This window comes from Tachypleus tridentatus, chromosome 13, assembly GCF_004210375.1.
Source record: "Tachypleus tridentatus isolate NWPU-2018 chromosome 13, ASM421037v1, whole genome shotgun sequence".
NCBI classification, from domain to species: Eukaryota; Metazoa; Arthropoda; class Merostomata; order Xiphosura; family Limulidae; genus Tachypleus; species Tachypleus tridentatus.
Genome location: NC_134837.1, coordinates 89,197,933 through 89,219,189, shown reverse-complemented (window position 1 = coordinate 89,219,189; position 21,257 = coordinate 89,197,933). Strand labels below are relative to the sequence as shown.

The window sequence follows — 21,257 nt, the reverse complement described above, 5'->3', positions numbered from 1 at the left end:
GTAAGTGACCACATCTTGAATACTCAGAACAGCAATCTTCAACATCAGTAACACACGTACCTCATTTTCTTATATTACATTCTCTTTTGGAAAAACCTTTAGGGCAAATGTCCCCTTTTTTTATTCAAAAGGGACTAGAGGGACTTGCTGGCTCTCCAAAGTCAGTAAAGAAACTTCGATCTGGTGACATATTGGTTGAAACATCCACATCCCAACACAGTGAACTCCTCTTGAATTCAAAGGCAATTGGGGATATACCTATTGAGGTTACACCCCATGCTACCTTGAATTCTTCACGAGGAGTTATTGTTGAAAGGGATTTGAAGAACGTTCCCGAGTCAGAGATTCTCACTGGTCTCTCCACTCAAGGAGTTTCTGCAGTGAGGCATCTCCACTCAAGAAAGATGGAGTTACACTGCCAACAAATACCCTCGTTTTAACATTTACTTCACCACGTGCACCTGCCACCATCAAGGCAGGTTATCTCATTTGCAGGGTTCGACCATACATACCAAACCTTCTTCGATGTTTCCAATGTCAGAGATTCAGCCACTCAAAGACATCTTGTCGTGGTTTCCTGACAGGTGCTCGTTGTGGAGGCAAGGACCACGATGCCTATGACTCTGACATGAACCCACATTGCGTAAACTGCAATGGTTCTCACCCCTCTTACTTTCATTCTTGCCCAAAATGGTTGGAAGAAAAAGAGGTGCAGCGTTTGAAAACGACACATAACATTAGTTATCCTGAGGCTCTGAAATTGCTGTCCACACCTCCATCTCGGACATATGCTGCTGCACTTCATTCCACAATTACAGTGGTAGTGCAGACAGATCTCTCTGTGCCTCCAAGAGAATCGTTTTCAAAACAAATGAAAAGCCTTTTGACCTCCGTGGTTAAAAAGGTTGATGAATCGACTTCCACACCCATCTCTGTTCCTCCCATACCTTCCAACAAACCTCAAGATCCACGTCCTTCAGTTTCAAATACAGGCATTTCTTCTGATACATCTTTTTCTCCCACCACAAGAGACAAAACAATTATTCGTTCGCATCCTCAGTCACTGGATTCCCCTTCCAATAACAAAAACCTGCCCATCCGACCCAGAGCAGGATCCATGGAGGTTGATAGACCTCCTCCGACTAAAGACAGTAAAGAAAAAAGACGTGGTCGTAAACCGAAGGGTTCTCCAGCCACTTCACCTACCCATTTTTAAAAATGGCCACCTTGATACAATGGAACTGTCGAGGTTTACGTTCTAATCTGGATATCAAAACGCTGATTGCTTCCTACCATCCTGTTTGTCTTTCTTTACAAGAAACATTTCTCAAAACTGCTGATACTGTCTCCATTTGACAGTTTTCTCTGTACAGATATGACAGATTGTGTGATGGTTGAGTACATGGAGGGGTGGCACTGTTGGTTGATCAACACATGCCCACCCTGTCTTTGTCACTCAACACACCCTTGGAGGCTGTAGCCATCCGTGTTTCCTTGGGTCATACCATCACTGTTTGTTCTCTGTACCTGTCCCCTGGAGGGACATATGATCAATCAGATCTTGATGCTCTCGTTGAACAGTTGCCATCTCCATTTCTAATCCTAGGGGATTTTAATGGACATCATCCCCTCTGGGGAAGTGCTATTATTGATGGGAGGGACCGATCTGTAGAGCGGATGCTCTCTGATCATAATCTTTCTCTTTTCAATACTGGTTCTTCCACTTACTCTCATGCATCTAGTCAGTCCTTTACCGCTATTGATCTCTCAGTTTGCTCCCTTCATTATTCTCCCATTTTTCATGGAGAGTTGACAGTAATCCACTAGGTAGTGATCATTTTCCGATCCTTTTGAGAGAGACTGGCTGTGGTCGATGCCACCCTACCCGCGTGCCCCGTGGAAGCTGGATCAGGCAGACTGGTCCACTTTCACTGCTCTCGCAGAACTTGATCCTGCCATCGTAAATCAGCCATCAATAGACGACTGTGTAGCAGCGGTAACTGACTGTATTACACATGCAGCTGCTCAGTGTATTCCTAAAACCTCGACACGTTTTCCACGATATCCTCGTCCGTGGTGGAATCCTGCTTGCCACTTAGCACGGAAGGCTCAAAAGCGGGCCTGTGTTACTTTTCGTAGATATCCCACACTTTCAAACCGGGTTGCTTTCCAACGGGCCTGTGCACATGCTAGGTGGGTAAGACGTCAAAGCCAGAAGGAATCTTGGATTAAGTTCACAACCAGCATATCTTCTACCACCAGTTCCAAGATCATATGGGACAGGATTCGAAAGGTAAATGGGCACTACAATTCTGTCCCCCTCTCGATCTTACTCTCTGATGGTCAGGAGGTGACTGATGTTCGGAACATCGGTAACACTCTAGGTGAAAGCTTTTGCTGGGTATCTAGCACTTCTGCTTGTTCCTCCACCTTCCTGGCCATCAAGACTCGGGCAGAGCGATCACCTCTTTCCTTTCGAACTGACTGTTTCTTTGACTATAATTATCCCTTTACCCTGATGGAACTAAAAATGGCCCTTCATCGGTCTCCCAGTACGTTTGTTGGACCTGATGATATTCATTATGACATGCTGCACCATCTATCTCCTGCTTCTCTTGATGTCCTTCTGATTGTTTTCAACCAGATCTGGCAGGAGAATGTTTTTCCTGATGCCTGGTGCCAGGCTATTATTTTACCTTTCTCGCCAGGGAAAGATCCCAAGATTCCTTCAAACTACCGTCCAATTGCTTTGACGAGCTGTCTCTGTAAGACATTAGAAAGGATGGTTAATGCTCGTCTTGTTTGGTTCCTTGAATCAAACAACCTCCTCTCGCCACCCAGTGTGGGTTCCGTCGACAGCACTCCACCACAGACCACCTAATTCGTCTTGAAACATCTATCAGAGAAGCCTTTCTCAACTGCCAACATCTTGTATCAATATTCTTTGACATAGAGAAGGCTTACGACACAACATGGAGGTATGGCGTTTTGCGAGACCTCCATACATATGGGTTACGTGGCCATCTATCCATGTTTATTAAAAATTTTTAATGGACAGGAGATTCCAAGTTCATGTGGATTCGACACTTTCCCGTTCTTTTGTACAGGAACTTGGAGTCCCTCAAGGCTGTGTATTGAGTGTTACTCTCTTCAGTATAAAGATAAATGCCATCACTGAACAACTCCCTCTCACTGTGTGAATGGGCTGTATGTCGACAACGTTCACATCTCATGTCAGTCGTCAAACATGAGATATATTGAGCGGCAACTACAAACTGCCCTCAATTGTGTAATGGAAGTGGACTCTGGCGAACGGCTTTAATTTCTCTCTCTCCAAAACTGTATGCATGCACTTTTGCCGCCGACGGGTATTCACCCTGATCCTGAACTTCATATCGGTGAAGTTTTGCTGCCAGTGGTCCCGGAGACCAAGTTCTTGGAGCTTATCTTTGATCGTAAACTGACCTTTATACCACACTTAAAGCAGCTTCGGATCAAATGCACAAGAGCACTGAACATCCTCCGTGTTCTCTCTTCTACCAGTTGGGGGGCAGATCGCTGTTCAATGTTAAAGGTATATCGTGCTCTTATTAGGTCGAAACTCGATTATGGATCAATGGTCTATGGCTCTGCCAGACCCTCGCCTTAAAGATGCTGGACCCCATTCATCACCAAGGACTTCGACTCTGCACTGGGGCTTTTCATACCTCTCCAGTTCAAAGTATATACATTGAATCTCATGAACCTTCTCTACACCTTCGCCGTTTGCAACTATCTTTACAATATACTTCAAACGTCATTCCTTACCAAAGCATCTCACCTGGGGATATGTTTTCCTTCCTCAGTGGGCCATATTTTTACAGAACAGATGATCTGCCATTGCTCCGTTTGGCCTTTGCATCCGGGCACAATTGGATGAATTGGGTCTGTCCTTGGATAACATTGCAGATTCCACAGGTCGGTCCATCCCACCATGGCTTATTACAGCCCCCAAATGTGACCTTTCTTTCAGTCACCTAAAAAAGGCAGATACTCCAGATTGGAAGTATCGTCTTTTATTCAATGAATATCTTTCAAACAATCATTCAGTTCCCATTTATACAGATGGTTCCAAATCAGGTAATTCAGTGGGCTCTGCTATGGTTTGCTATGGGTCAGTAGTTGTGCGCAGAATCCCTTCTACAGCTTCTGTGTTTACTGCTGAACTGTATGCCATATCTCTTGCCCTGGATCATATTGCAGCTGAGCAGTACTCCAACTGCACTATTTATACTGATTTGCTTAGTTCTATACTTGCCTTGGAATCGCTACACGTTAGCTCACATCCTATTCTCGCTGATATTCAAACCAACTGGCCCATTTCTCATTAGCAGCTACTTCAATCCAGTTTTTCTGGATACCAGGCCATGTTGGTATTCGCAGGAACGAGCTTGAAGACATGGCAGCTAAATATGTCTGCTTCAGCACCATCACTCCTATGCCTATTCCGTACATGGACTATGGTGTTGTCTTCAAGGCTCGGCTCCGTGCCAGCTGGCAGTCCACTTGGAGTGAGCAACGCGACAACAAACTTTTTCAAATCAAACCCAAAATTGGACTTTGGCCATCTAGCTTCCATAAAGTTCGGAAGGAGGAAGTTGTTCTCACTAGGCTACGCATTGGTCACAGTTTTTAACTCATCATTTTCTTTTATCTGGAACTGATGCACCAATGTGTAGTTTGTGTAACACTCAAATCACTATCAGCCACGTTTTACTTTCTTGCCATCGCTACAATTCTCAACGACTGCAATATTTTAAACATATTTTTCCCAGGGTCAGTCTGTAACATTGGACAGAGTTATTGGTGATGATGACTCTGTCCACCTTGATAATCTTTTAATTTTTAATGGCCATTGTCTTTTAATGTCAAAGTGAATGATATTTATTCAACACCTTTTAATTGTGGAACCTTTTTTACAGTTTTAATCTCTCTCATTCAATTTGACATTGCAACAATTAAATGAACATTAAATAACTTACACCAGGACTGGAAAGACCAACTTCAGGTGATAACACTACTGTTTGAACTATCAACTGTAGCGTTAGTCGTCCTGGCGAGTTGTTATTATACTCTTGCTGCATATCATTTCATACTTTTACTACTTTACTTTTTAGTACTGGCCATGTTGACTCATAACCCGGAACCAGGACTGGAAAGACCAACTTCAGGTGACTGATGGTGGTTTTTATACTTACCTGTTAGTCTTCCTTGCGGGTTATGATCATTACCATTCTGCTACAGGTAGTCCTTTACACCTTTGTTGACTGGATCTGTAAAAATCTGTATTTTTACGCCATTTTTTGTTTTAATTGCCGATTTGCTTTTATCTTCAATTACTTTTACAAATTTTACTCCATTTACTTGACTTTTATCTTTTTACTGGACATTTGGCTACTCATTATTATGATTTTGCAGAGTGTCTTTTAAAACTTTTATTCTTTTACATTTTGATAATAGCTGCTATGACACATAACCCGGAACCAGGACTGGAAAGACCAACTTCAGGTGACTGACGGTGGTTCTTGAACTTACCTGTTAGTCTTCCTGATGGGTTATGATCATTACCTTTTTGCTAGAGTAAATACCTTACAACTTCTTATACTCTGCCTTCTATCTTAACATTGTAGACTAGGTGTCAACATTGGTTTTATACGTTTTTGTTTTACCTTCATTTCCATTTATGTCTATTACTACATTTATTTATTTATTTATTTTTACATTTTTACCGAATGTCTGGCGCAGATAGCCTCGCTGCTTTGTGCCATAAAACACTAAATCAATCAATCAATATAACACTTAAAATTTGTTAACAAAAACTTAAGAACGATTTCTGTTAATAAAACAAACTAAATCAAAAGTATTGACTAGTGGAATATGGTGGTAATGCACCTTATGTTTTGAGGTGTGAAGTTTATTTTTTCAGTGTAATTCAAATGTTCTTGCACTTCCCAGAAAAGTCTCTGCATACCATAAGTTGGGAGCCACTGGTTTAAAACACAGGATATTCCTTGTACTGTGATCTTAATATGTTCTTTGATATGAATGGAAAAGTAGGTCCAACATTCACAGACATTTTAAAAATGTCTGTAATGAAAGATTTAAATAAGATGGTTTTCTTTTTACACTACAGTTGAGATTAAAATAATTTTAATGTATAATACAGTAATGTTTTACTTAATTGCCCTTTAAACCAGATATAATCTTTGTTACTAAAAGCCAGATGAAACACATTATATGGAGATTAAATCACTTTGATATTGTAATATACATTAAGTTTGTCTGTTTTGTCATTTAACATTTGATGCTGCTGAAATCAGATCGTTTGTGCTAACTTATGAACTTTGCCAAAACCTAGCTGAAAAGATAGAAATGTTTATATTATTTATTTAGAAATATGTTTCAGTAATATATTTTTTCACTTCAAGTGTTTGTGTAAAATAACATAAAAAGATCCATATAAGGAAAAAGTAATTAATAAGCTACATATGCTTTACCTGAATTAGTGAATTGGGGTTTTTGATTAATTCATTCATCATTTTTTTTTATATATATATTTCAGCACTTGCACAGCTCTAATATCGGTGGTGTTTCATGTTGTTATATGTTTTGTTAGTATGTACTTCAATGTATATATACATGAAACAAACACTAGTTGCAAATAATTTCACTAATTGTTTATCTCTGGACATTTCTTATGCAAACATGGATTCTCAGGTTTTAGTTTATCTTTTCCATTCTGGGATTTTCATTTGATACAGTAAGCATGTTATGAAATAAGTGAGATATATTGTCAACAAATGTGAAGTAATTTGGAAAAGGAAAACTGAATTCTACAACTGAAGTAAATCCTTTAATATTAACAAAATGAGCTATATGTTCATAACTAGTAGGTATTTTAATAAAACTATATTTCTAACTTAATGGGGAATGATACAGAGAGTATAATTTACTCTTTTTTTAATTTTGTTTATTGATTTCTCTTTTCAGGCATTTCAGTAGTTTTTAAAAGCACACAATATTCTCATTCTTTAACCATGGTCTTTGAATCTATTGCAATAAACAATAGTGGAGTCTATGAATGTTGGGCTTGGAATAACAAAACCCCAGAAGTTATTCAGAAAAAAGTCACAAACTTAACAGTTAGAGGTAAGTCAGGGAAGACAGAAATACATTCAAGTCACTGATCTGAAATAATCGTTTGTAAATATAATAGTTTTAATTCCAAAGTCAGATTTCTTTATTAACTTCTTTTTGTTATATTGAAGACATCATGTGATTAAAATTATTTATAATCCTGGTGTTGTGTTTCTTTACACACTTTTTTTAATGTTTTGCTTGTAACTGACATTGTCAAATAATGCATTTTTTAATTTTTTTTAGCAATTAAGAAACCATTCTACACATTGACAAACTTAAACAATTCTGAGACAAAAGCTGAACATAACAAAGAATTTCAGCTGAAGTGTTATTCTAGTGGAGTACCTCAGCCTAATATCACATGGTATAAAGACAATCAACTATTTGATGCAGCTAGTCTTTCTGGAATAGAATATAAAGATGATAAACAACTTCTTATTTTTAGAAGAGTTGTACAAAATGATGCAGGAACTTATGAATGTGTAGCAGAAAATAAAGGAGGTCAAATTCGTGCTGGTACAGTGTTATTAGTGGACCACAGTAAGTGAACAATTTCAAATTCTGAAATTTGTTAGCAATAAGAAAGTTAGTACTGAATATTTCTAATGCATGAAATGTGAAAGATAAATATTTTAATTATAATATATCAGAAATCAAATATTTAATAGTTTAATTATCTTTGTAAATACAGAGTGTTAAAGGAAACTTGTTTCTTTGTGTTAATTTATTGAATGTAAAGAATATTTTGATCTGAGGTACAGTGTTTTAATAACTTTTTGGACTTTGAATTTAAATGTATCATTGTTATATATTTTAAGGAATTGATAAATATATTTAATGAGTAAAAAAAAAAATGAGTAAATTCATTTGATATTGTGTAGTACTTTACCTACTAGTTCCATGTTCACTTTCATGATTTAATTAAGTATTGAATTATCAGTTAAAAAATACTGTTCATCAGTTTATCTAAACCACTCTGATCATTTGTTGTTTTTTTCAGGATGTGAAATTTTTAGGATGTATTTTGTTTGTTATATGTAAATGCTTTATTTCAAAAATTTTAAAATATTCTCTTATTATATATTTTCATTATCAGGTGTCCCTTTTGTTATCAGTCACAGCCAGAAAGTTATTATAAGTGTGCTTGTTATAACTGGAGTTGGACTTTTTATCTTGGCTATTTTGTTGATCAAAAAGATTTGCACTGAAAGGGTATGTTAATAATTTACATTTGGTGTCAATACAGTATCTGTTGAAGGATAAGATGACATGTTAATTTTTAAAAGCAATTTGAAACTTTCATAATACTCTATAAATAAATGATAAATAAAGTTTTTGAACTTGAATTATTTCATGAAGTAAGTATTTCATAAAGTATTTAGTATTTACTAAAATAGTGAATTTAAGATTTCTAAGTTTATCATTTGGATTTCTGTAAATGTACCTTTCATAATCTCTAAATTTACAATTTTATCTACTTTTAGAAGTACAAATTGGAAATGGAGTTTTTTAGTTATGCCCAGTTTGAGAGAGGAAATTTACATTTACTCAACCCTAATTTACCATTGGACAATCAAATAGAACTTCTTCCCTATGACAGTCGTTGGGAATTTCCAAAAGAACAACTGAAATTAGGTGACTATAAATTACTTTGTTTTGTAGTTATACAATGAATATTATAAAGAGTTTTTCAAGTTAAATAAATATTTAATGTCACATATACAGTTAAGTTCTTTAAACTTGCATAAAAACAAACATAACAATAATATTATACTCTTAAGACTAGAACAATAAAAAAATTAATTTCTGTCATAGATTATAGGCATATAGCATTTATAAATGTTAATAAATGAAAGTGTGTGTCAAAATATTTAAAAAAATGTAAGCTGCTTAAAAAAACAAACTTTCTAGCATTGAAGGTATAATGGTTTTAACATGAATTATGATAAAATTAAAACAACTTGCTAAAACTCTTCTTTACTCCACAAAACTGTCTCCACTTTTTCTGGTAGTTTATTTTTATACAAAAATCTCCTTTTATTTTATTTTTCTCAAAATACTTTTGCATTCTCTGAAAACTTAAAGTAACTTCAGCATGGAAAGTCTTAAAACAAGGCAATATACATATGCTTTTTTGCAAATGTGGCATTGCCATAACATGCTATACTGTTAGATGTTCAAAGTGACATATATCAGTGCTTAAAGTTTGTTAGATGTGAGATATAAATATCTCATAAAGAAAATCTATATATGTATTTCTCTCTCTGTCTTTGGCCAAGATGCATTGATTTTTGTCCTGAGTTATGCTACCACTGCCTATTAAATCTTGTCTGGCTAATTGTTGTGCAAAGTAGAACAAACTTAATTTGCATTTTTTTACACATACGGGAAGAAAAACTATAAGTTGATAGCATTAACAGTGAATCAAAAGGTTAGTACTACTGCTTAATCCTTTAATCAGTAACTGAATTATGTTGAATTTTGTTTTCAAGGATATTAGCATATGCCACATCTTTGTTAATTTAGATTCAATAAACTGTAATATAATATTCACACAGTGTATGTGTAATTAGAATGTTATTTAAAACTTATTGGCTGTTTTCATGCATATTATTTTCAACCTAGAATTGCCATATTGTCATCTGCTTGTTAAACATATTTGTATAACTTATGTTTAGCATTGCTTGTGGCTTATGACACTGTTCATTATAGGGTCCTAAATAGCATATGAGTTGCATACAACCCCTGCCTTCAGTAATGGCTCAGCAATAAGTTTGAACTTATAATGCTAAAGGTCTGGTTTCAATACTCATGGTGAAAAGAGGTAGTCCATTGGGTAGTTTTATGCCTAACAACAAGTAAACACAATAAAATCTAAAATGAAAACACCATCAATATTGAGATTAATTACTACTGAGTCCCCTATTTATTTCCCATTGAAAATGAGTGATTTTTTCAAATTTGTGTATCTTCTTTAAGTGCTTTAATAGACAAAAACATAAAACATGTGATGCAATATGGGAACTGTATGAACAAAAGCATGTAGTTTGCAGAGACAAACTAATTTATTTAAATTATTTTCATTCTGAACAAAATAAGCATTTTGGAAATAATTTAAATAAACATTATATCTAAATTTAGTGCTGTCTTTAAGTAAAGTGTAAGTTATTAATGTTATTACTTTATCTTTTAGGTAGAACATTAGGCCAGGGAGCTTTTGGTAGGGTAGTAAAAGCAGAGGCTGTTGGTCTAGAACATGGTGAAACAACTACTACTGTTGCAGTCAAAATGCTTAAAGGTACTTTCTTTTTTTTTTTCAGTTATTTTAGATATATCAGAATGAGTGATATTCTTTCAGATCTATTACTTCTAAGTCTATGCTTTGTATCATGAACATTGTCAGTAACCCTTAACTAGTTCCATAATATAATGAAACATGTTGTATGGGTGAGCTAAGATTAAATTTGGGAAGTTTTTAATGCAGTTCTGTGTTCCATTTCAGTTCTACATTTTTTGAGATCTATATTTTATATAATATATAATATGTTCATTACTGACTTTTCTTAATTTTTCATTATACCATACATCATATTTTATGTGATAAATGAATATAATTTATCAAAATTTTAAATTGTTTTAAACTTTCTAATAATAATATTACTTATGCCCCTAAAGAAGAGAGCTACACCTTTCAAAAGCACTTGAATTATAGGGTTTTCACTTATTTCTGTCAATAATTATAATAAAGTATAAGTGAGAGTACTGCAATCAAAATACTTATATTCTATACTAGTTTTTGTAGTAGAAGGATCTTGTTGAATTGTACCTAAAGTGTATATATTTTTCTTTTGGTATATGAAAATGTATTATTTTTGAGGTAAAAATTATGGTTTATACCAAGCACCCTGAAAACAGAATTAGCTGCTGACTTATTTATATTTTATATACCTAGAGCATGCAAATGCTGATCAGAAAAAAGCATTGATGGCAGAATTGAAGATTTTAATTCTCTTAGGACGTCATTTGAATATAGTTAACTTGCTGGGAGCTGTTACTAAAAATGTTATTAAAGGTGAGACTATATACCTTTTATTCATAAATACTCTGTAATACAAGCTTTGAAAATAAAGTGAACTTATTTTTTATTATAATTTATTTGTACTTTACATCTTTCTAGTGTTTGAAGCTGTAAAATAATTCTTATTATACACTAAAAATATGAAAAACATTAATACAAGAATTTAAACAAACAAACAAAAAAAAAACTTTCACAGATTGGACAGAATTAAACTTACAGTTTGAAAATACAAGGCCAAGACTTTTATAAGTGACAGAATTGAACTTGAAACTTCTTACTCCACCTCAACATGAAAATTTAGAAAAAATAACCAGAAAAATACTAAAATTTGTAAATGACCATAACAAAATTTCTTGTCAGTACAGTACTTACAAAGCCTGTTTCTTCATAACTCACAAAACGTATAAGCTGCAACTGAGTTTCAAGCAGTATCTTGTATAAAATCCTACAATTTGGAACTTCTGGTTTATGCAGTCCCTAGTTCTCTTTTCTTTTATTATACATACTTTTATTTGCTATAAGACAATGAGATTGTTGTCTAATGCATGCAGCTATTTGCTTTTAATATAACAGTTATCAGTATTTACATGAAAAAATATATATAGACATTTACCATAAGAAATTCACCAGTACTATCCAGTAACAGTCATATTGTTTTCTTATACTGTAAGAGTAGTATTACATGTTAACTGATGGAGTGTGAGTTGGCATCATAAAGAAATAATCATTAGAAACAGCTCAGCTTAAGGATAGGGACAAATTTACATAAAATAAGAACACAGCAATAATTAGAAAACCTCTTAGTAGTACAAATTGGATTTTAGAAGATAAACCTTATGCTTGCACACTACAAAAGAGCAGTGCCCTCTTAAGGCATGGGCTAACTGGGCTGTACTTCAGTGCTTTGAATCTTCCATTGGCCCATGTTTAAAATATTTGTCTGTATTTGTAATTTTTTTAATGTGACCTTTTAGGATGAGGCCCAAATTTACACTTAGCTCAGAGCCCCCATTTACTTGAAGATGGTACTGAGAAAAAATAATAACATTTGGTATTCTTAATGTACTTGTGTTCTTGTTTTAGTAGTTTACACACTTCATAGCCTGCTTTAAGTACAGCCCTTACAGTATGAATTGAATCTTTCTTTGATGCAATAAATTTAAAAGGTATTATGAATCTTTTTAACTTTTATTTCATTAGGAGAACTTATGATGATAGTGGAATATTGTCAGTATGGTAACCTGCGTCATTATCTCCTTCAACATCAACAGAACTACATAAATCAAATGAATCCTAAGACAGGAAAGATTGACCCAAACATTAGCACATTGCCTGGATCAACTCGATTAAAGGACAAAAATAAGGACAACTATTTCCAATATTCAAGCATTGACAGTGTAATGGCTGTTGAAAATCCAACATACAAGTAAGAATAAGATATAAAAAAATGGTTACAACACATACTGTAACTAAGCACTCACATTTACTAGACTAAATAATTCATTCTGCATTGTAGATTCTTTAAGACACTCTTAAAATGATAAGTTTTTTAAAATGTTTATGCCATATTAGAATGAGATTATGTTTATATATTTTACAGGGACAGATCTCTCACGTATGTGAAGCTAATGCATGGTCAGACCTCAGATTTTACTTCGTACAGTAAAGAAGTAAACTTGTCTGCGTCTGTAGAGTTCACAGATGCAAACAGTTCAGATTCAACTGTTAATTCAGGATATATTGGCAGGAACTCTGTCAAGGAAAAAGGAAAGAATTCAGATGTCTTTGTGTCAACTTGTGACTTACTCTGTTGGGCTTTCCAAGTTTCTCGTGGAATGGAATACTTGGAGTCCAGAAAAGTTAGTATATATTGCCACACAAGTTGTTTTTTTTGCTGTTGTTTATTCAAGAATTGTTTCGTATTTTTACTTTTACTCTAGCTGTGATTAGTCATTTCATGATGTCTGAATGTTTAAATTAAATAATTGGTAATTAGATAAAGAAGATCAGTGTACAAAGTGGTTTTGATAGGTGAATTCTTCAGTACTCTGAAACAGCACCTACACTAAGCATAATGGTGTAGATACTAACATTATTTACACAATAATTAATGCAAAATAAATGTAATTGTCATTTGCTTTTTCTTGCAGGTTAATGTATTATTATTTGATATATAAAATATTTTCAATGCTGCAGTAAAAGTATATCAGAAGTTCGTAGTGTAAAACTTGATTGATTAATGAAGAGGATTAAAACTATACACTCATAATAGTTTGAGGTTTATTTAACACTTTTGCTTCACAGAAAATCTTTAGTCATTAATAACATTTTCAATATTCTGAAATGTCGATATAATTTAACCTTTTTCTTTTTTTTTATCCATTTCTTTGAATGATTAACATTAATTGATGTTAAAAACATTTATAAATTGTAATTGCAGTTTCTCACTAGAATAAGTTTGTGCTCATTATAGCAATTTCTGTTTAACTTAAATTTAGGTATTATCAAAAACTGTAATTAACTATTGCATAAAATAGAAATAAAAATATAAACCAGCTTATTAAACTTACTAGATTATATCAAAAAGCATTTTTTATCCTTTTTTGTGCTTTATTCTTTGGTTGTGTATGCTAAAACCTTGCAATCTAATGCATAACTAATATTGACTTCTGATCAGAGCAAAGCTACCTATGTATAACAAAAATTAGAATCAACTTAGCAATGAGTATAGTTAATCAAATATACTTTTCTCATGTTTTACTTATAAAGATTAGAATCTATTGTCTCACCATTTTGGTCCCTCTCTATTAATGATATTTTTGCCTTAAATTCAAAATTATCTCACAAGATTAACACATTTTAGGAGTATACCTTACTTATGGAACACAAACATTAGCTGCTGGCTTCAAGTATTGTTGTAGATTTAATGTTGGTTAAGCACCATAACATTAGTATTACCATATATATAAGCTGAAATATTCATTTATTTCCTGAAAACTTACTTTGATCAATATAATCTCACTAAATAGTTATAACAGTGTAATTTTAGAGTGGCACCTGGGATAAATTACTACACCACATATCATTGTTTAGAAATTAACATTTGAAACAAAGTCTGAGTGAGAATCAGTTTTTAGCTCTTGTATCTGTGTAGTTGTTTTTAGGTATATACCAAACTAACCTAATTAGACATTGGTAATTTAAATTTTTTTGATGGGTAGGGTAATCTTGAAATACAGGTACAATAAAACTTCCCATGGAAATATATGTATTTTTTCATTTGATATTATTGGTGTAATATAATGCCAATATTACTGATATTATGAGAGTTTTCTAATAAATGTTATGATAATTTATTATAGAAACTTAGATTTACAAACCTTCTCTTCTTGTCAGTGTCATATTAATGGTAAATTAACATTTTACACGGCAGTAATCTTGTGATGACAAGAAATCCACTTGAAGTAAAAATGTATTTTCAAGATGGCTAGTATGGGTATTAACACTTTATTTAAAGTAAAGAAAATTCTTTTGACCTTCTTGGGTCATCTTCAGGTTCAGAAATTTTAGGGATTCAGTACATGAAACTAAACAAAAGCTCAACATGTTAAGAAACCAAATAAAAATCAGTCATGAAACAATGCTCACTCAATAAAATCAACAAACTAAAACAACATTTCATCAACACCAACAAATTTCCTCCCAAAACCATTCAAAAAATTATATGCACACACCTAGATCAACAACAAATAAACAGTAATAAACCCAAGATACAACAAACTACAAAACCTTGCACAGCTACATATCATATATTCCCAATATCAGCAAAAAAAACAACAAAAAAACAACATTTGAAAAAAGACTAAAAACATCAGTAAACACCAAATTTATTCAAAAATGAGGTACAAAACTAAAGTCCATACTTAGTAAAAACTACACTAACAAACACAACACCAACATTTTTTTATGTAATACATTGCAATAGCTTCCATGACTTCTATATTGGAGAAACAAACATAAAAATGGAAACCAAATTCAAAGACCACGAAAAAAACACCTTCATACATTTTTGAACACTGCAAATCAAATAAACACAACATAACCATAGAAAATATCCAGATACTAAGTAGGGAAACAAACATAAACAAATGCAAAATCAAAGAAGGCCTACTTATACAACAACTAAAACCAAAATTAATCCAATATAAAGGAATACTTTTATACCTATACTAATTAATAACCTAACACCTGCCTGCAACCCCCCTACAATTCCACACCAGTTTAGACTCTCATCCACAAGATGTGCACGGCAATGGTCAATTGCAAACTCTCTTTCTTTGTTAACCCGAAGATGACCTATAAAGGTTGAAACATTGTTCTTTATTTTAATTATAGTGCTAATACCCATACCAGCCATCTGGAGAATACAAAGCAGTAATTTATAATTTGTAGTAAATGACAAAATAGTAGACAGTTATTTGTGCTGAAATATTTCATGAAATATTATGCAAAGAATAAATATGTTTGAAAAGGTATAAATTGTAAGTTTACTTCGTCATTTGTCCGTTTTAGTAAAATCTATCATTTCCTTTACCTGATATTCAAGAACACACAATTTATAACATTATTTTACAAAATCATAAGTTATAATGATTATTAATAATAAATTATAATAGTCTGTTTTCATTTCTTAATTCAATATAGAAACTCTAATTAAAGCGTATTATTGTGGCCCTTCAACAAAACTCTTTTTTATGTTTAACAGTGGCAGACTCTGCTCTTACAGTTAGCATAACGTTTTTCTTCAAATATTATCAAAGTTTTATTTTTTAAATAAAACTAACCTTTTCTATACTCAGCTTTATATAGCCCTATAAAGATAAGAGCTAGAACAATTTAGTAGATTTATTTTTTAAGTAAAAAAATAGTGAACTACAGTTCATGTCATAAAATTATTATTATGCTTTAGAAATGTAATACAAAACTGATTTCTGGTGGAGAATGTGAATTTCAATAAAAGTTTTTTTTGTTTTTGTTTTTTTTCAGCTTATTCACAGAGACTTGGCTGCCAGAAACATCCTTTTATCAAAGGACAATGTTGTCAAGATTTGTGACTTTGGTCTAGCAAAAGATTGCTATAAAAACTTTAATTATGTTAAGAAAGGAGATGTATGTATACATTTTAGATTATTTTACCTGTAGCTTTGAGCTTAATAACAAACAAATAAACAAATAACGGAGAGTCTTGTCTATATATGTGTATGTTTGGAATTCATGTAATTATAGCATTTTGTAAACAAAACTTAACAGTGAAGTCTGTGAATAAATTGTAAACACATGATTTAAACCTTATTAAGCTAAATTAATCTAAATTTTCTCTAGAATTATACTTTTTCAGAATTTGAATGCAAAAATATGCTCTTTTTTATTTAAAAGTTGTGGTAATATTAGATTTTTTTTTTAAAATTGCAACTTTAGTTTTATTGTCATTTATTATAATAATATAAGTAAGAGCTTCTTATAGATGTTTTGACTCTTTTGTAAATTTATATTATTTGATTTTATCTAACTAATATTATTTTCTGTTTCTCAGGGTCCCCTGCCAGTGAAATGGATGGCAATTGAATCAATAAGAGACAAAGTCTTTACCATTCAGAGTGATGTGTAAGTTAAAATGAATGCCTGTTAGAAAGTTTTATAAGTACTTCAAAACTGACTAATATTTATAGAATATTTATTTGAAGAAAAAATAGGTTACTTCTAGGTTGAGAAGAGTTTTCAGTTTCTTGCCATTAAAAAAAAAAGAAAATAAAAGTAGTTTTGATTAACTGAGATCTATAGTTTTCTGTAAATAGGATTGCACAGTGGGTCTTTATAACTTAATATTAGCATATGCTAGCATTTATGCTTAGACAGTCACTCATGAAGATAATATATGAAATTCAAGACGTTACAAAGATAGAGGAAAAATTGTAAATTTTGAACTTTTCACAACCACTTTTAAAGCTTGCAAGCTTGTTTTATTTCAACCCATTCAGAGAGATTTTGAAAAGAAGAAAATATATAAAATATTATATTTAGGATTTGCTAAGTTTGAAATATTGGAAATGCATTTAGTCTAAGAAACAACAGCTAGAATTTAAAATTTTACAAACATGCTCATATAGGTTATTTTTATTGATATATAGTTGATTTTACATACTAAAATATTAATTTTCAATTTATAAAGGATTTATTTGTATTTGAAAGTTCTAAAATGTAATTTTCATTATATTGTAGACTGGTGATTTCTTTGTGTAAAACAATTAAAGTTAAAGAAAATATTGAAAATTCTAATTACTTTATCATGTGGAACTATAAAATGTTTTATATGCATAAGTAAAACACAACTTATTAAATGTTTGAGGATTACATGCAGAATTTGAAGTGGTGTTATGGTGAACATTGACTTTGCTTATTTACATTGAACACCAAATGTACAGTTTTACAAAATTTTGCTTTATTCTAAGGAAACAACACATAGCTCTAAAATCACATGAAATATTTTTTTAAGCTTCTGTACTTCATGAATATCAAATCTTAATTTTGATTATGTTTATAATTACATTTTCACAAATGTAGGACTCCTATAAAATGAATATTTATTTATGCAAAGAACTATTTCATAACTTATTATATAAACTCTTGTGATTTGATAATTTTAGAATATGTATAATAAATATGATTGCATGTGTATATCATAATGTAACCCTTTCATTGTGACTGGGATGTATGTTTTCTACTGTACTAGGAAATATATGCCCCAGCTGCAGTGAATTGGTTAATAAAGACCAAAATGGAATTGTTAAAAGGTCATACATAAACATAGCTAATGTAATTCAGGATAATAACATTGTTTTCTTACATATTATCATCATCTGACATGGGACCAAGTTATCAACAATAAAAAGTTAACAATAATAAAATTATGTTGAGAATATAAACCTGGTGAGTAAAATATCAATTAAAAACAATAATGTCATGTAAGCATTCACACTTAGTAAATGCGTAAATGTAAACTGTTAATTTTGTTAAAATAATATATATGTATATATTATTTATCAAATAAATAAAACAGAATATATTAAAATATACGTAAATCAATTACTTAGTGGCAATCATCTGTCCCTGATAATTGAAGGCTTCTCAAATTTAATAAGAATAGACTCCTTATACTTTCTGTTCAGGAAACCATGGCATTTTATTTTTATTTCAATGCTAAAAGAGAGACTTGTGAAAAAGAATTGTATGGAACATCTCTGTGCTACAATAAATGATGAGGTAGAAAGGAGTGCAGATGCAGTTCATTCTATGCTAATATCATTCTTTTAGTATTTAAAGAAAAAGAAGATTGTTTTTTCTAAGCAGAAAGTACAAGGAATCTTTTGATTTAGATCTGAGAAACCTTAGATTAACACGAATAGAGGTTTTCCACTTAAATGGGTGATCTTTGTAAATGTGTATATGAAGTTTCAATAACTTCTACTTTCTTTCTTTTTTAAAGTGTTTATATATTTATTTATAACTACATTTACAGTTTACCCCTACATATTTATTGGATGTTATTGTTTTCATTTCATTTTCATGTCTTTTTTGTTTTCTTTATTTGGGTAAATATCTTCTTCATCATGCTTATATTCTTGTTATATATTTATTATTGTTAAGTTTTTATTGCTGAATGCATTTCAGTAATATGAAAGAACATATTCTTATTATTTTGTTATATCAGCTGTTTGTCCTTTCAAATGTGGATTTGTGCTCGGTAGGGTACCTGCCTCTTGATAAAGCAGTAAGGTGCAACTTTGAGAAAGTAACAAACTTTTACTGGATACTTTCTGTTTATCTTCATTAAACATGTTATAGCTTTTGTTTTACTAACATTTTTATAAAAAGTATTTCCTTTCAAGATGTAGATAATTATTTATCATTTAGATCTTTTTGAGTATGTAAATTCAGTTAGTGAGTGGAAAACAATACTAATTGTTAATTAAGTTCTCAAGCCATTAGCCACACTTCAACTAACAAAAATATTTGTTTTATCTTCTTCTGTTTATTTTTTTTCATCTATTTAGAAAATCATTTCAGTAATGTGAAATTGATGTAAGTATGATTTTAGTAAATGTTTGTCCATGACACAGGTGGTCCTTTGGAGTTTTGCTGTGGGAACTCTTCACTCTAGGAGGTAATCCTTATCCAGGAATTGATGTAGATGAAGAATTTTGCAAGAAACTGAAGAATGGTTACAGAATGGATAAACCAGAGTTTTGTCCCAGTGATGTGTAAGTGTTGAAAATATCAAGCAAGTCTTTTTTAGAGGGAATCTTTAACAAATTTAATTGACTTTTATACATAAGAAACACTAATTTGATCTTTGAGGTTGTACTGTGGAGATCTAAACCTTAAATTTAATTATATTATTAAATTCTTTGTCAACAAAATTAAAAAACTATGGAAGTTTGTTTACATTTTTAGAAGCACTGTTTATTTAGCTGTATGCAGTTATAAAATTCGTTTCATTTTCTGTATACTACTAATTAAAATGCTTGAACATGGAGTACTTTCAAGTCACTCAGATCAGGATCTGTGGGTGTCATCTTGTTTAAAAAAGTATATTTAGTAAAACTCTATACATGTATACATTATTCTATGAATCAAAAATATGCAGGGAAATTTACCTTATTTATCTGATGCATTTATGATCATATGTAATATCTGAGACTTAACTAAATGTATCCATCCATCTTTGACTTTTTTGTAGTGCATTATAAATTTATAACCTGAATATTTCCTTTTTGTTTTCTCTCAGTGTGTGTTTGCATTTTTTAAAAGAAATATGGTATGTAATATTTTGAACACACACACACACACACACACACACACACACACACACACACACACACACACACATGTCCTTTCAAATCTGGGCTATAAAAATTAGCTACAGCTCATGAATTGTAATTCAGGATAATAACAATGTGTTTTTACCTATCGTCATCATCTGACATAGGACCAAGTTATCAACAATAAAAAGGTAACAATAATAAATTTATGTCAAGAATAAAAACACAGTAAATAAAATACTCTGTAATGTGAAATTTATGTGTATCCATTGGATGGATGGAACAATAGTTAAAATGAAAGTTTGTTGCATTAAGAAATTGTTTTCTTATCTATGATGTTGAGTTTAAAATGGAATGATCACTGGATATTATTTGTTAATGCTTTTATTCTAGAAATATCTCATTGGAATTTTGTAGTTATTAAATATATCTTAGAAGTAAGAGAATTTATGTTATGGAGTGGCCAGGTCCATCATCTAAACTTATTTTAAACAAATTGAAAATTTGTGTGAATTTGCTAATTAAAAAAAAATAATTGCAGTCTTTTCTTTTTTTCCCCCTCTCTTAATGATCAATTGATAGGCTCTTTTTTCTATCCTTAAGAGTAAGAACCTTGCAAAATAAAAGCATAAATAAGATAAAAACATGCTTGTGTAATTATGTATCAGTTAGTATCGAGTGAAAACTAATATCATCTGGACTTTACCTCCAATTATTTTTGTAATTGCAACTGAAGAATTGTTAGTTATTTTGCTGTAAGAAATAAATACTTTATATTAACCATATAGTTTCTTTGACTTTCTATATTTTATATATTGTTCAAATATTCCATTGCAGGTACAAAATAATGCAGAACTGTTGGAAGGAGGTACCAACAGAACGCCCAGATTTTACCACCCTTGTTGATACATTTGGAAACCTTTTGGAAAGCAGTGTGCGAAAGGTATAACTATAAAAGTTTTCTTTTTACCTCTATCAGTTTTATATTTGTGCTTGTTACAAGTTTTAATGTACTTAAGATTTTTTGCATTTTGATTTGTTTAGAAATATACAGGAGTAGAGAAATATTAAATCTTGTATTCAACTTAATATTTTGTATGGTAGATAGTAGTAGTAGTAGT

At 31.8% G+C, this 21,257-nt stretch overlaps 1 protein-coding gene across 4 annotated transcripts in view; it reads left to right on the top strand.

The window, feature by feature from the left end:
• Window positions 1-21,257, top strand: part of LOC143240413 (vascular endothelial growth factor receptor 1-like) — a 72,965-nt gene that overhangs the window by 50,702 nt on the left and 1,006 nt on the right. For all 4 annotated transcript variants that reach the window (XM_076482816.1, XM_076482817.1, XM_076482818.1 and 1 more), the window contains 12 exons: window positions 7,030-7,188; window positions 7,423-7,719; window positions 8,276-8,391; window positions 8,664-8,814; window positions 10,373-10,477; window positions 11,132-11,251; window positions 12,458-12,683; window positions 12,858-13,116; window positions 16,304-16,426; window positions 16,851-16,921; window positions 19,435-19,575; window positions 20,974-21,079. In XM_076482816.1, the coding sequence (XP_076338931.1) occupies window positions 7,030-7,188; window positions 7,423-7,719; window positions 8,276-8,391; window positions 8,664-8,814; window positions 10,373-10,477; window positions 11,132-11,251; window positions 12,458-12,683; window positions 12,858-13,116; window positions 16,304-16,426; window positions 16,851-16,921; window positions 19,435-19,575; window positions 20,974-21,079 (1,874 nt within the window). The remainder of the gene's footprint in view (window positions 1-7,029; window positions 7,189-7,422; window positions 7,720-8,275; window positions 8,392-8,663; window positions 8,815-10,372; window positions 10,478-11,131; window positions 11,252-12,457; window positions 12,684-12,857; window positions 13,117-16,303; window positions 16,427-16,850; window positions 16,922-19,434; window positions 19,576-20,973; window positions 21,080-21,257) is intronic.